Genomic DNA, 17,088 nt, shown 5'->3' with positions numbered 1-17,088 from the left:
TCCCTCTGCACAACAGCATGGTGCAATTTTTCACCATTTAATAATACCCTGACCTAATATTTTTATTTCCAAAGTGGATAACCTCACATTTCCCAACATTGTGCTCCATCTCTCAGACCTTTGCCCACTCACTGAACCTATCTAAATCTTTTTGCAGACCCTCCACATCCTCTGCACAGAATGCCTTTCCACTCAATTTAGTATCATCAGCAAACTTGGTCTCCACTTCCAAATCATTTATACATATATATCATGAACAGTTGCAGGCTCAACACCGACCGCTGAGGCATCTTGTTCACCACTGATCTCCAATCACTGAAATACCCATTTATGCCAATTCTCTGCTTTCTATTGGTTAACCAGTCCTCTATCCATGCTAGTACATTCCCCGCAACTCCATGCATTCTTATCTTATGGATGAGTCTTTTGTGCAGCACCTTATCGAACACTTTCTGGACGTCCAAGGATACAACATCCACCTGCTCCCTCCATCCACTGCGCTTGTTACCTCCTCAAAGAACTCAAAGTTTGTCAAATATGACCTTCCCTTCCTGAATCCATGGTGCATCTGCCCGATGTCATTCTCAACCTTTCCTTCCAGACGTCGCATTATTTCTTCTTTAATGTTAGCCTCCAGCATTTTCCCAACTACAGATGTGAAGCTAACTGGCCTGGAGTTACCTGCCTTTTGCCTGCACCTTTTTTTAAACTGCAGCATGACATTCACTGTCTTCCAGTCTGCCAGGACCTGCCCAGAGTCCAGTGAACTAGCGCATCTACTATAACTTCTGCCATTTCTTTCAGCACTTTGGGATGCATTCCATCAGGACCAGGGGACTTATCTACTTTTAGATTCTTAATTTTACTCAACACTACCCCATTAGTGATAGCATTTGAATTGAGGTCCTCACCACCCATCGTATCTTTAACATCATTCTTTGGCATATAAGTCACATCTTCCACTGTGAAGACTGACACAGCATTATCCTGTATTAATTCCCTTTTCTCATCCTGCAAGGGACCTACGTCCACTTTAGCTACACTTTTATATTTTATATATATATATATATAAACTTCTAAATGATTTTATATTCTGTGCTAGTTTGCATTCATAACCTATCTTTCTGTTCTTTATTACTTGCTTCGTTCTTTGTTGCTTTTTAAAGTTTTCCCAATCCTCCTGTTTCCACTATACTTGGCTACTTTATAAGCCTGATTGGCTTTTAATTGGATGCCTTCCTTTATTTCCGTGATTATCCAAGGCTGGCTCTTCCTCCCCTTGCTATCCTTGTTTTTGACCAGAGTATATATTTCTCCTTGAGCACTGTGAAAAATCACTTTGAAAGTCCTCCACTTTCCCTCAACTGTTCCACCATATAACTTGTGTTCCCAGTGTAATTTTGCCAACTCCTTCCTTATCCCTTTATAGTCTCCCTTGTTTAAGCATAACACCCTGGTTTTAGATGATACTATTTCATCTGAAATTCGGTCAGACTGTGATCACTCTTTCCGAGAGGATCCTTAACGACAAGATCATTAATTTTACCTGTCTCATTGCACAGGACCAGATTTAAGATTCCATGCTACATTTGGTAGCATGCTGGTCAAAAAAGTTATCACGGATGAATTCTATGAACTCTTCTTCAAGACTGCCTCTACCGACTTGATGCAACCAATCAATGTGCAGGTTAAAGTGCCCCCCCCCCCCAACAAAGGCTAATTCCTGTTGTAACCCTTGACAATCTTCCTCACTATCCACCAGCTTTCAATCCCATCTGCAAACTTACAATCAGACCACCTATATTTTCATCCAAATCATTTATATACATATTACAAAACAAGGGTCCCAGCAGTGATCCCTGCAGGACACCACTAGTCACCTTTGGTCAGAAAAACACCCCTCCACCACTATCCTCTATCCTCTGACCAAGCCAATTTTGTATCCAACTTGCCAACTCATCACAGATCCCAAGCGAATTAATTTTCTGGACCTGCCCATTATGAGGGATCTTATCAAGTGCTTCAGTAAAGTCCATGTCGACAATATCCATTGTCCTACCCTCATCAATCAACTTAACTTCTTCAAAAAACTCAAGCTTGAGACAAAACCTCCCAGTCATAAGCCATCCTGACTCTCCATAATAATTCCATTCTTCTCCAAATGTGAGTAAATCCTCTCTAAGAATCTCCTCCAATAATTTCCCTACCAATGATGGGCAGCTCACATCAGTGAGCCTGTAACTTCCTGGATTATCCTTGGTGCCCTCCAAATGGTAACCATGTTGGTAGTTTACCAATCTTCTGGAACCTTGCCTGTAGCCAAAGTGAATACAAGGATCTCTGTGAAGCCCTCATCAATTTCCTCCCTTGCCTCCTTCATATCCTAGCATTGATCCCATCAGGTCCAAGGAACTTCTCTACCTGACTGTTTTTAAAGCGGCCCAACATCTTGTTCTTTATATCAACATGTCCCACAGTATCAACATTTCCCTCCCTAATCTTACCATAATCAACGTCCTTCTCCTTTGTGAATACCAATGCAAATACTCATTAAGGACACAGAAACATAGCCATTCAGCTCTCTGAGCCTGCAACACCATTCAATATGATAATGGTTGATGATGCAATCTCGGTATCCCACACCCACTTTCTCCCTTTCACCCTTGATCCTTTAGCTGCAAGGGCCACATCCAGTTCCCTCTTAAATCTGTAGAACAAGCTGGCCCTAACAGTTGTCTGTGAGCAGAGAATTCCACAGATTCACAGCTCTGACTGAAGAAATTCTTCGTCATCTCAGTCCAGAATGGCCTATCCCTTATTCTCAGAGTGTAACCCCTAGATCTGGACTTCCCCAACATCGGGAACGATCTTCCACATCTAGCCAGTCCAGTGCCATCAGGATTTTGTATATTTTTATGAGATTCCGCTCCCCCGCCCCTTTCTTCTAAATTCCAGTGTGTAAAGCCCAGCCGATTCACTTTTCCTTCATCTGTCAGTGTTGCTATCCTGGGAATCAATCTGGTGAACCTTCTCTGGACTCTCTCAGGAACACGAGTGTCCTTCCTCAGAGTAGCAGACCAAAACTGTGTACAATACTCAATGTGTGGCCTCACCAAGACCCTATATAATTGCAGTAAGATGTCCCTACTCCTATGCGCAAAACCTCTCACTATGAAGACCAGCATGCCATTAGCTTTCCCCACCACCTGCTGCACCTGCATGTCAACCTTCAGTGACTGTACCATGATGGCACCCAGGATTAATGGCACCTCACCTTTTCCTAAACTGCTACTACTCACATAATACTCTGCTTATCTGTCTTTGCCACCAAAGTGGATAACCTCACATTATATTGCATTTGCCAAGTATTTGTTCACTGGGCCAGCCTGTCCAAGTCACCCTGTAGCCTTTAGCCTCTCCCTCACAGCCCACATTGCCACTCAGCTTAGTGTCATCTGCACATTTGGAAATGTTACATTCCTTCGTCCAAATCACTAATGTACATTGTGAACAGCTGGGGTCCCAGCATTGAACTCTGCGGTACCCCACTTGTCACTGCCTGCCACTCTTGAGAAGGACCCATATATTCAAACTCTCTATTTCCTCTCTGCCAACCAGTTCTCTATCCACATCAACACATGACCCTCCAATACCACTCCTCATCCACTTTTCTGACTCCAAACATAAATTCTCTCCTTTACCCTTTCTTACCCTTTCCTTAACTAGTTTCTTGTTCCAAATATACATATAAAATCCCTTGGGATTCTGGTGGTATAGTGGATAGTGAAGAAGGTTATCTAAGATTACATAGAGAACTTGATCAATTGGTCAATGGCTGAGGAATGGTAGTTGGAATTTCATTTGGATCAATATGTAGTATTTCATTTTGATAGCACAAACAAGGGCAGGACTTATACAGTTAATGGCAGGGCCCTGGGTAGTGCTGTAGAACATAGAGACCTGGTGGGTTACATGGTGGCACAGTGCCTCACAGCGCCAGAGACCTGGGTTCAATTCCCGCCTCAGGCAATTGTCTGTGTGGAGTTTGCACATTCTCACTGTGTCTGCGTGGGTTTCCTCCGGGTGCGCCAGTTTCCTTCCATAGTCCAAAAATGCGCAGGTTAGGTGAATTGGCCATGCTAAATTGCCCGTAGTGTGAGGTGTAGGTGTAGGGGTATGGGTGGGTTGCTCTTCGGAAGGTCGGTGTGGACTTGTTGGGCCGAAGGGCCTGTTTCCACACTGTAAGTAGGTAATCTAATCTAATCTAAAGCTAGGGGTTCAGATCCACAACTCTGAAATTTGCATCACCAAGTAGGCTGGTTAAAAAGGCGTTTAGTGTGCTTGCCTTCGTTGCTGAGACCTTTGAATATCAGGGTTGATACATCATGCTTAGATTATACAGAATGTTGCTAAGGCCTCTCCTGGAGTATTCTGTGCCGTTCTGGTCATCCTGTTATAGGAAGGATATTATTAATCTGGGAAGAGTTCAGCAAAGATTTATCAGGATATTGCCAGGAATGGAGCATTTAAGATATAAAAATAGGTGGGAAGGCTGGGACCTTTTTATTGGGCCATACGAGGTGGAGAGATTACTTTCCTGAGGTTTATCAAACCATGGGAGTCATAGAAAAAGTGAATAGCAAGGATCTTTCCCCTCAGGTGGGTGAGTTCAAAACTAGGGTGCATATTTTTCCTGTGAGAGGAGAAAAATTTACAAAGGCCATGAGGGGCAATCGTTTTTGCACAGAGAGTGATTCATGTGTTATGAAGTTGAAGATGTGTACTGTACATTTAAGAGAGAGTGAAAGCTGTTTTGCTTTGAGAGCTTACAAGCACCTGTCATATGACTAGCTAGCAGTCTCAGAGTGTACTGGAAAATTGAAAAATATAACATTTAGCTCTGAAAAAGATACCTGGGTTGGTTGCTGTTTTGACAACAATTCAAATTTAACCAATCAATTTAAATTATGCCCCAGGATACTAAAACCCAATCAAGTTTGAATTTATTGTTTTGCCAACATCAAACCAATTAGACAATCCGATGCTGGGGGCATTAAAAGAACAGACATTTTGGAAATCAGACAGAATAACTGCCATTGAGAAAGACTGCCATTCAAAAACACTCTCAATCAAAGGTACCTTTTTCATATGAAACATCTTCGCAGCAAAAGAAAGAAAATGACCCAAGGAGATCTACAGACAAAAGAAGACAGATGACAACAGCCATTGTATATTTTTAAAATTAAATTGATGTAATTTTAAGGGTTTTTTTTATTGGAACAATATATTGTTATAAATCTGGAGACAGAAAATGAGCAGTTAGGAGAAAGGGGCTTAATGTTGTGAATAGTTGTTGTTTAACGTACACTTTTAGAGTCAAGGAATAAATGAATATTATTTTCTTTAAATAGTGAAATTTGGAAGTTCTCTGTCTCATACTTTAACAGGTTACGAGGCTTTTCTGGATGTTTGGTTTATTTAGCAGAGGGGTTTAGTGATATGTTGCAATGCATGTGTGGAATGAACTTCCAGAGAAAGTGGATTCAGGTTTACTTACAATGTTTAAAAGACATTTGAATAAGTTCATAAATAGGAAAGATTTGGAGAAATATAGGCCAAGTGCAGTCAGGTGGGATTAGTTTATTTTGGGACCCTGGTTAGCATGGACTGGTTGGTCTGACTATTTCCAAGTTGTAAAATGTGTTGCTGGAAAAGCGCAGCAGGTCAGGCAGCATCCAAGGAGCAGGAAAATCGACGTTTTGGGCATAAGCCCTTCTTCAAGAATGAGGAGGGTGTGCCAAGGGAGAAGGGACTTAGGGGAGGGGTTTTGGAAATGCGTTAGGTGGAAGGAGGTTAAGGTGAGGGTGACAGGCCGGAGAGGGGGTGGGGGCGGAGAGTGCTGCACAGATATGATGCTGATTACAACTTTTTTGTTCTTACTGAATACAGAATTGTGCGGGACTCCAGGATACCTGGCTCCAGAAATTCTACTTTGCTCAATGGATGAAACTCACCCTGGATACAGCAAAGAAGTGGATTTGTAAGTATTTCCCTATTGCACTGGTACTTGGCACTCTCATGGGCAGTGTAGAGCTGACCTTTCACTCTCAAGTCAGATGTGCATTTCCCCAAACCAGCTCAGGTAAAGTGCTTGGAAGTGGTCAGATTCTCACTGTGTTTAGAGAGCCAGTGGTGAGCACACAATACTTCCAATACTGGTTAAGAGAGGTGGGGCCTGTAGGAGTAATATCACTCAATCAGGATTTAATAGAAGAGCCAGCGGTAAGGAGTGTCTGCCGTGAGGCAAGTGTTGCTGTCACTCAGAGGACACATCAATCAAAGGTGAGATCAGCACTCACCGTAATAGTTGTGTAGCTGGTTGCTGATGCCTGAGGAGTCAGCTCATCATGTGCTTTACAAACGACAGTCTGGTCTCTTCCCATTGGAGCACCTGAAAGTGAAGACTTGAAAAGCCACACCAGACACAGCCATGGGAATGGCAGCATCGTGGCACTATGGCTGTCTCAAATATTCAGCATTGGCACAGGTTGCCATCTCTCAGGGTAGGCATATTTGCTACAGGCCTTTGCTCAGCCCACTTTCCATCCATTTTTCAAGATGCAGCAATTCTTTTTGGTAACAAAAATAATCAGATTATTTTATTTCAAAAGAAGAGGTAATTCCTTACACTTCAAATTAAAATTAAACCATAAAGATGGCTTTGTGTGTAGGAGGTCATACCTCACAAATTTGTTAGCGTTCTTTGATGAAGTGACCGGGGAAGGTTGATGAGACAGGGTGGTAACTGTAGTCTATAAGAATTTCAGTAAGGCCTTTGATAAGGTTAGATTGCACGCAATCCAGGAACGCAGCCACATTGGATACAGAGTTGGCTTCATGGTAGGAAGCTGAGGATAATAGTGGAAGGATGCTTGTCAAACTGGAGGCCTGTGACTAATGGAGTGCCTCAGGGGTCATTTCTGGACTGAATGTTATCCATGTGAATGATTTGAATGAGAATGTACAAGGCATGATTATTAAGTTTGCAGATGGCACTAAAATAGGCGGTATTGTGGACAGTGAGGAAGGTTATCAGAAATTGCAGAAGGACCTTGATCAGCTGAGGAAGTGAGACGGGAAATGGCAAATGGAGTTTAATACAAATAAGTGTGAGGTCTTGCATTTTGGAAAGTAAAATTAAGGCAGGAATTTCATGGGAGGGCCTTAAGGCGTGTACTGGAACAGAGGGACCTTGGAGTTCAGGTGCACGGTTATATGAAAATAGAGTCACAGGTAGCCACAGGTGAAGAAGACTTTGGTACAGTGGCCTTCATCAGTCAGGGCACTGAGTATAGAAGTTGGGGAGTTATACTGCAGTTGTACAGGATGTTGGTGAGGCCGCACTTGGAGTATAGTGTTTAGTTCTGGTCACCTTGCTTTCAAAAGGATGTTATTAAACTGGAAAGAGTGCAGAAGAAATTTACAATGACATTGCCAGTACTCAAGGGTCTGAGTTATAGGGACAGGTTGGACAAGTTAGGACTTTTTTCTTTAGAGCATAGGGGATTATAGGGGGGTGGGGCGGGGGGGGCGGGGGGGGTGTTGTTATAGAAGTGTATAAGATGAGGCACTCAGTCCTTTTCTCAGAGTTGTGAAATCAAGTACTAGAGGGCATTAATTTCAAGTTGGAGGGGAAAGAATAAAAGGGAACCTTAGGGGCAACCTTTTTTACACAGAGGGTGGTACACATATGGAATGAACTGCCAGTGGAAATGATTGAGACGGGCACATTCACAACATGTAAAAGGCATTTGGACAAATACATGGTTGGGAAAGGTTTAGAAGAATATGGGCAAAGTGCAGGGAAATGGGGTTAGCATGGATGGACAGTTTGGGCCAAAGAGCTGGTCTCTGTGCTCTATGACTCAGAGGCCCTGGAGCAAGTAAGTCACCAACCCTGGCTCATGATACCATTTGTCTTTCAAAGGTGTTAATAAGATGAATTAATAAATGACTTAGTAAATGGAGAATTTCTAGTCAGAACAGTAACACAACTAGGTCAAATTTATTGGCCTCACCAAGGGTGGTGAAACAACCAATAGAAATGAAATGAATTGAGATGCTGCAGGAGTTGTTTTTGGATTTTTTCCTAACTCTGTGTAAATAGATCTCATACCCAAAGAATTAGACAGGAATTGGAAGAGGGAGGTAACTTACCTGACAACTTTTAAAATTTAAATTTAAAATGGACAAAATTACAAAGAGCTTAACATATCAACTCCTCTTTAGTAGAAATGTAAAACACACAGATTCAGAATTAAGAGTGATACCAAACAATCTAATCAGAAATTAAATCAAAATCAATATCCCTATGTTATAACTTGAGGTGGTGTTATTGAGGATATGTATACCAGCTCAAATAGGAGTCAGTAAGCAATGGGCAGCGACCCATCAGGTGATGGGTATCGTAACAAACTTTTACAGATGACTCTTAATTTTCCATTGGCAGGTAACTTAGCTATTAGGAAGACACAGGTTAAAATACTGAAACATTTTTGTTCTCAAGCATTTCATAAAGATGTGGTCAGATTTTGACAGACATGTCACAGATGTCAGACTGTGGTGAAAACCCAACCATCAATTGAACCTCAGCCTAAATGCCCTCTTTCCAAGAACCATTTAGTAGAGTCCAATAGATTGTACAAGACCACTACATTAAACTTGGAGTGGGAATCAGTATCTTTTCTGTAAAATATAGATGCCCAAGTTTTCCTGAAACAGGATCTTTGAGAAAGTTTTTGGTAAAAATGGCAGTGGAAATTTTACTTTCTTTTACAAGATATGAATTATAATTACCTGTATCTCCACCAATGTCATCTACTGTATCCATTGCACCCGATGTGGTCTCCTCTACATTGGAGAGACAGGATGCCAACTTGCGGATCGTTTCAGAGAACATCTCTGGGGCACCTGCATCAATCAAACCCACTGCTGGACAATTCAACTTGACCCCCCCCCCCCCCCCCAACTCCACCAAGGACATGCAGGCCCCTGGCCTCCAATGAAATATACTTAAAGGAAGGTTCAAACTTTTATGTCAGAAAAATTTCAAAGAAGTAATGAATAGTTTGGGATTTTAAAAAAGCTTCAGTCTTCAGCCTATTAACAACAGTCTCAAGGTATTTAAAAAGATGTATCAAACTTTCATGACCATGACTCGAGATTATTGTCAAGAATGTCTGAAAGGTTGGGATAGAGGAATTCCCTTGTTACTATTTGCTATTAGGGATGTTCCCAATTAATCTGCAGGATTTAGGCCTTTTGAACTGTTCAATGGTTTACATTAGATTGATTAAAGAGAAATGCCTAAGCCAAAGCTCAGATAGTGTACACCCAGTCAATGTTTCAAATTTCAGAGAGAAACATGAATTCACCCAAAGTATTTGAAAACCACTTGATAAACAATGAAAACTAGATTAGATTACTTACAGTGTGGAAACAGGACCTTCGGCCCAACCAGTCCACACCGACCCGCAACCCACCCATGCCCCTGCATTTACCCCTTATCTAACACTACGGGCAATTTAGCATGGCCAATTCACCTGACCTGCACGTCCTTGGATTGTGGGAGGAAACCAGAGCAAACCCACACAGACACAGGGAGAATGTGCAAACTCCACACAGTCAGTCACCTGAGTTGGGAATTGAACCCAGGTCTCTGGTGCTGTGAGGCAGCAGTGCTAACCACTGTGCCACCGTGCCGCCCAACTAGAGATGTGATTTTTTTTTTGCTGGAGATGAGATATCATCTAGCTCTGAGGAACTATTAAAAGCATACCTTATCAAATCAATGATGTGAACTATGTAATGAGTAACATGTAGGAATAGAAGTAGGCCATTTGGCCCATCGAGTCCATCCTGCATTCATGCCTCATCTGATAATACTCAACTCTAATTTCCTGTCTTTTCTACAAAATGTTTGATTCCCTACCTGATTTAAGTATCTAGGAGAAAGTGAGGACTGCAGATGCTGGAGATCAGAGTTAAGAGTGTAGTGCTGGAAAAACACAGCAGGTCAGGAAAGAATCCGAGGAGCAGGAGAATCAACACTTCGGGCATATGCCCTTCATCAGGAATGAGGCTTGTGAGCCGGAGGTGCTGAGAGATACATGGGAAGCGAGTACTGTTGGTGTGAAGGTAGCTAAGAATGCAGTAGGTAGATGAAGGTGAAGTAGAAGGTGATAGGTCGGAGAGGAGGATGGAGCGGATAGATGGGAAAGGCGATGGAAAAGCCAAGAGGGCGGAGTTGAAGTGGAGGCTTGGGACTGTGATAAGGTGAGGGGAAGGAAAATGAGGTAACTGGTGAAATCCCGTGTGGTTGCAGGGTCCCATGGCATTCTTCCTCAGGCGCGGGTGGTTAGGGTTTGGTGATGGAGGAGGCCAGGGGCCTGCATGTCCTTGGTGGAGTGGGGGGGGGGGCGCAAGTTGAATTGTCCAGCAGTGGGTTTGGTTGGTGCAGGTGCCCCAGAGATGTTCTCTGAAACGATCCGCAAGTTGACATCCTGTCTCTCTAAACTAGAGGAGACCACATCGGGTGCAATGGATACAGTAGATGACATTGGTAGAGATACAGGTAAATTTCTGTCAGGTGTGGAAGAAACCTTTGGGGTCTTAGACGGAGATGAGGGAGGAGGTGTGGGCGCAGGTTTTGCACTTCTTTTAGTGGCAGAGGGAGGTGCTGGGAGTGGGGTGTAAGCTGGTGTAGGGGTGTGGATCTGACAAGGGATTTGCAGAGGGAATGGTCTCTTCAAAACACTAATAGGGGTGGAGAGGGAAATATATCTTTGGTGGTGGAGTCTGTTTGTCAGTGGTGGAAGTGGCGGTGGATAATGTGATGTATCTGAAGGTTGGTGGGGTCGAAGGTGAGGACCAGGGTGGTTCTGTCCTTGTTGTGTTGGGAGAGGTGGGGTTCAAGGACAGAGGTGCAGGAAGTGGAGGAGATGCACAGGAGGGCATCATCGACCACGTGGGAGGGTAAATTGCGGTCTTTGAAGAAGGAGACCATCTGGGATTTTCCATGGTGGCATTGGTCCTCCTGGGACCAGATGCAGTGGAGGCGGAGGAATTGGGTTGGAGGGATGGCGTTTTTGGAGGAGGTAGGGTGGGAGGAGGTGTAGTCCAGTTCACCCTTGAAACCCACCCCTCCCAACCCAATCTTCTGTTAAGTGTTTCCCCCACTTTTCTCACATATTTCCTCTGTCAGGATTTTATCCTCTCATTTAACCTATCCATGCATGTTTAAACAGCAATCACAACAACTTTGAACTGGTCAGCGATTGGCTGCAGTGTCCCCAGGAAATAATCCAGAGCAGTACAAGCTGACGTTTTTCTCTGTCTAAACTGAAAATAGTGCAAATACAAAAGAGTAGTTGTCTTCACTGACAACAATGATCCAATACAGCTCTTGCTTGACCTTACCAAGTCTCAGTACTCAATGGAAAGTGGAACCAGATTGGAGCATTTCTGCCAATTGACAGCCAAACTTTGTTGCAAGGATCTGTGACGGTAACTCTGATGTGGGATTGTTCTGTGCGCAGGTGGAGTTGTGGAGTAATTATGTACACACTGCTGAGTGGCTCACCACCTTTCTGGCACCGGAAGCAGATGCTAATGCTCAGGATGATCATGGATGGAAATTACAATTTTGACTCTCCAGAATGGCAAGATCGATCAGAAACTGTGAAGGATCTGGTGGGTATTTCAGAGGTCAGACTAATGACTCTTATTTCAATTATTTTCTCATATTTTTATTTTCAAATCTCATAACCAAATTAATAATTAAGGACAGCAATGATAAGGGTGCATAATACATCATTTTTTCTCCCACTGTTCCTCCATTGTCAAAATATTTTTAAGTTTCCAATGAAATTCAGGGATGTAAGGCAGGGTAGTAAGTAGCATAGGTCATACAGAGGAAGGACAAGAAACCATCAGTGCTTTATGATCCGTTACTCTGTTGTTGAGGTTCCCACTCACTTTGCTTATTACTGACAATATGACTGAAGCATTAACCCATAACTAACAACGGTGGTCAGGGGTTAGCACTGATACCTTACAGCATCAGGGACTCAGGTTCAAGTCCAACATCAGGCGACTGTCTGTTTAGAGTTTGCACGTTCTTCTCGTGTCTGAATAGGTTTCCTTCCACAGTCCAAAGTTGTGCAAGTTAGGTGGACTGGCCGCGTAAATTGCCCATGGTGTCCAGGGCAATTTAGATTAGTCAAGGGAGATGCAGGATTACAAGGATAGGGTAGGAAGGTGCATCTTGGATGCTGTTTGGAGGGTCAGTGCAGATTCAATGGACTGAATGGCTTGTTTCCACACTATAGTGATTCTATGGCTAATGAACTCCCATTCTTCTTCCATTTGCCTTCCAAATTGCATGTTGTTCCTCCATGCTAGATTTCAGTGACTCATGAACAAGGAGACTCTTGGATATCAACATTTCCCAATGTCTTATTTAAATAATGCTCTACACTTCAGCGTTTCCTACCAAACTGGATAGTACATGTTTGTACATTATACTTCATCGGCCAAGCTCTTGTACACTCGTTCAGGCTGCCTAAGTCCTCTTGATGTCACTTTTGCAACTTCCTCACAACTCACATTTCCGCCTGGTTTGTCATCACAGATCTGTAAATACTGTATTTTGGACTTCAGTCATTAAGAGATTGTAGGCAGCTGAGGCCAAGCACTGCTCCATTTATTGTAGGTGTACTTAACAAATTGGTAGAGGCCTTAAGGAGAACAGATACCTATCATTTACCTCACATGCCTTAACACTCACGCTGCTGAGTTGCACAACAAATTCAAGCTTCATGGGCTACTGGACTCAAAATGGTAACTCTGCTTTCTCTCCGCAGGTGCAGCCAGACTTGCAGAGTTTCTCCAGCAATTTCTGTTTTTTTGTTTCAGATTTTCAGCATCTACAGTTCATCCCTTTTATTTTCGCAACAAAATAGTGCCTGTCAATATATGATTATCCATGAAATATTTAACATCAGTTCTATATACACCTTTCAGCTGGCCACTGATTAAATCATGGTTGCATGGTGAAAGGTTCAAAAAATGTGCAACTTTTTTATCTGAAAAGGAATTATATCCTTCTAAATTTGTCTTTGATCTTTCTGCATTCATTCAAGTATTTATGACCCATAGGAATTGCAAACATTATTCCACTGATCATGGAAACAGACAATAGGAGCAGGAATAAACTATTTGGCCCTTCCAAGCTGTAATGCATGGTGATTTGGTATGATCTTGAACATCCAACTCAATAGCATGATTCTGCTTTTCCTCCACATACTCTTTGGTCCTTTGAATGCCAAGTGGATATCCCATTTCTTCTTGAAATCATACAATGTTCCGATCCTGACTGTTTTCTGTAATAGTGAATTCCATAGGCTCACCAATCTGAGTGAAGAAAATTCTCCTCATCTCAATCCAAAATGGTTATCCCATGTTTTTGGATTGTGACATCTGTTTCTGGACTCACCTGTCATCAGGAATACCCATCCTGCATTTACCCTCTTAAAGTGACAGCACCGTCACATTAGTGTCTGAAAGAACTATTATTACACAAGGCACACCCTATTTAAACTAACTGACTGCAACATCTGAAATAAAAAGCACCAACACTCACTGTCTTTGAATCCAATAGTCTTCAACCCAATCTGGAATTAGAACTTTTGATCTTGACAACATCCCCCAATTTGTTATGGACCAGATCAAACCCCCTTAAAATACATTCAGATGATAGCTTAGAGCCTAACATTTACTTATTTTAAAGGTGTGTATTCACTATAAGGAGAAGTTGGACAAATTTGGATGTTTTGCATGGGTGTTGGAAGCTGAGGGGCAACCTGATAAAACTATATAAAATTATGAGAGGCATCGATAGGGTGGAGGACAGAGTCTTATGCCCAGGGTGGGAATGTCAAATACTAGGGGGCATGATTTGAAGGTGAGGGGGAATGTTTAAAGGAGATGTGCGAGACAAGCGTTTTTTTTACACACAGGGTGGTTGGTGCCTAGAACACGCTGCCAATGGCGGTGGTGAACAACATACGATAGGAATGTTTGAGAGCTATTTAGACAAACATGAACAGGCAGGGAACTGAGGAAGGGTCACCGGATTCGAAATATTAACTCTGATTTCTCTACACAGACACTGCCAAACCTGCTAAGCTTTTCCAGCAACTTCTGTTTTTGGCCAGATCTTGTCTAATTAAAATCAGCCTTCCCCCAATTCAGAACATTTATTTCCAGTCCATCTTTGTATTTATCCCATCATTATCTTAAATCTTACTGTCATGGCTTAACTTTACAGTCTATTTATTGTAAATTGGAGACTGTAAAGCATTCTTCGTAGTTGTTCACCATTCACTTTCTTCCCCATTGTTCTTGCCCCGAACCATGACTGTATAAATCTCTTGCACCCGAAATTGCACCATTTAGCCCTCAAACCTCATTGGTTTATTCCTGAGTCTCACTGTTTTCTTCCCCTGTTTACTCTCTGTTTAATCCTCAAAATCTTACTGCTTTGTCCACTGAATTCTTGCTCAAGGAGACAAAGTGAGAGAGAAATTTAAAGTAACAATCATAAGTGGCTTAGAGAATTACATACAGTTGAGAGGAAGGGAGGATATTCAACAGAGAAAGAGACCCAAAAATGAAAACAACATATTTGAAACATATTTGAGAGTGAGAAAGGTATTCAAGGGAGAAAGAGAACATAGAGTAAAGAGAATTATTTAAAGATGTAGAGAGACAAAGGAAGTGAGGAACGTGAATGGGAGGGAAACACACCGGAGGGCAGAAGGAAATATAGGAGAATGATCAAGAAAAAGTACATAAGAAATATGAACAGGGTAAGCAGGCTGTGCCATGTCCTGTTCATAATTCAGCAAGCAAGCTGTAGAGGCTGAGTCATTAAATACATTCAAGGCTGAGATAGGGTTTTAATCAGTAAGGCAATCAAGAGTTATGTGGAAAATGCAGGAAAGTGGAGAAGAGGATTATTAGATCAATTATGATCTCTCTGAATAGCAGAGCGGACTTGATGGGCTGAATGGCTATTTCTGCTCCTACATGTTACGTCTTGTGGATGTTTGACCAGAAATAGCATATCTATTTTTCAGTCTGGTCAGTATCAGACCCAGTGATTCCAACTCTGATTGGAAACATTAAGGCCATGCAAAAAGTCAGTGACTTCTCATCAGAAATGGGAAAAGTTTGAAGCAGCATTGATTTTGAGCAAGGGGTGGACAGGACAAGGATAAATGAAATGATTGGATGGAAAATTGAATGATGAACACATTAGTCTGCCAGGGCCAAAAGGAATGGTGATGTTGGCAGGAAAAACAACAAGGAAACTAATATCAGCAACAGGTTAGCTAGTTGGAAAGAACATAATGAAACAAGTAAAGACAAGGAAGCAAATTGATGGAACTGAGTTTAAACCCTGACATTGTGGATTCATTGTTGAGTCCAGAAAGCTGTAAAATGAGAGACTGTCCATCCAGTCTATATCAATTTTCATGAGAACAGGAGAGCAGGTCAAGGACAGAAACGTCACAATGAAGTGGAGGATTAAAATGACAGTGGAAACTCAGTGTTGTGCTTGCTGACAGAGTGGTGGCTTGCCACAAAGCAAGCACTCAATCTGTGTTTCGACTGTGTGATATGAGAAAACCACATGATGAGCAGTGAATATAATAGACTCGATTGAAAGGAGTACTGCGGAATCACTGCTTCATCTACAAGGAGTGTCTGTGGCCTCCTGTGTTGAGAAGAGAGTGACTGAAAGTGCAGGTGTTCAGGATTCAAAGATGAAGGAAAACAGAAGAGGGAGAGGTGTCTGTTTTGGTGCTGTCAAGACTGGTGTCAGGAAACTGGGGTTACTTTGGATCCCAATGGGAGATGAAATTATCTGGTGGCTAGGACATAAACATTGAGCATGGACCCATGACCAAATGGATACCACTTGCACAGGTTTTAGTACAATCTTTGAGGCAGATCAAAATATGACTGGTGTATAACAATAAAATAAATGGGCCTTGATGTAGAATTCAGCGGGAGCACAGAGGGAAGAGCGCATAGTGAGGCATGCTGTTGTTGTCGAGCCTGTGCTGTTCTAATGTGTTCTTTTGTTTCTGTAATGAATAGATTTCCCACCTTCTGGTCGTGAAACCTGAGAATCGATTCACAGCAGATCAAGCCCTAGCACACCCTTTCTTCCAGCAATATGTGGTCGAGGAAGTCCGCCATTTCAGTCCTTTCAGAAAGTTTAAGGTAAAAGTCTAAGATAACACCAGACAGTGGACACTATCAGGTAGGTAAAAACAATGACTGCAGATGCTGGAAACCAGATTCTGGATTAGTGGTGCTGGAAGAGCACAGCAGTTCAGGCAGCATCCAAAGTGCAGCGAAATCGACGTTTCAGGCAAAAGCAGGAATAAAGGCAGTGAGCCTGAAGCATGGAGAGATAAGCTAGAGGAGGGTGGGGGTGGGGAGAAAGTAGCATAGTACCGAGTTTGTTTGACGACATGGTTGAAGGACACTATCAGCAGCACCAAGATCCAGTATCACTGCAGCTAGATTGTAGCCAATTGGTTTTGATTGACGCAGATTGGAACCCTGAACATTAATAACCTCAGACTTCTATCAACAGTCACAAAGGGAAATTGCCACCAAAAGGGATAGCCCACTTTCCTTTGATACATCCTCAGAATTATCCATGGTTTTGCAGCCAAGTGAGCTTATTAATCTTGATATTTTTGATCAGCTTGTTCATGGATGTTATTACATATCTCTGAAACAAGTGGGATGTGAAGCTGGGCCTCCTGGCACAGAAGTAGGAATACTGCCACAGTGTACATTGATCACTGTTGTAATGTAGGACATATGGAGACAATGTATGCAGAACCTGTGAGCTCCCACAAACATCAATGAGATAAATGCTCAAGTAGTCAGTTTTGAGGATGTTTCTTGAGAAGTTGCTTTTGAGTCAAAGATCTAGAGCACAGA

At 42.4% G+C, this 17,088-nt stretch overlaps 1 protein-coding gene across 2 annotated transcripts in view; it reads left to right on the top strand.

The window, feature by feature from the left end:
* Positions 1–17,088, top strand: part of LOC132830609 (phosphorylase b kinase gamma catalytic chain, skeletal muscle/heart isoform-like) — a 184,627-nt gene that overhangs the window by 90,711 nt on the left and 76,828 nt on the right. The window contains exons 7-9 of one of the 2 annotated variants that reach the window (XM_060848481.1): positions 5,950–6,040; positions 11,598–11,751; positions 16,228–16,353. In XM_060848481.1, the coding sequence (XP_060704464.1) occupies positions 5,950–6,040; positions 11,598–11,751; positions 16,228–16,353 (371 nt within the window). Of the gene's footprint in view, positions 1–5,949; positions 6,041–11,597; positions 11,767–16,227; positions 16,354–17,088 lie in introns of both variants that reach the window. The other variant, XM_060848480.1, reaches the window with a different exon arrangement.

The sequence above is a fragment of the Hemiscyllium ocellatum genome, chromosome 31 (assembly GCF_020745735.1).
Source record: "Hemiscyllium ocellatum isolate sHemOce1 chromosome 31, sHemOce1.pat.X.cur, whole genome shotgun sequence".
NCBI lineage: Eukaryota > Metazoa > Chordata > Chondrichthyes > Orectolobiformes > Hemiscylliidae > Hemiscyllium > Hemiscyllium ocellatum.
This window is presented reverse-complemented; position numbering and strand designations above follow the sequence as displayed.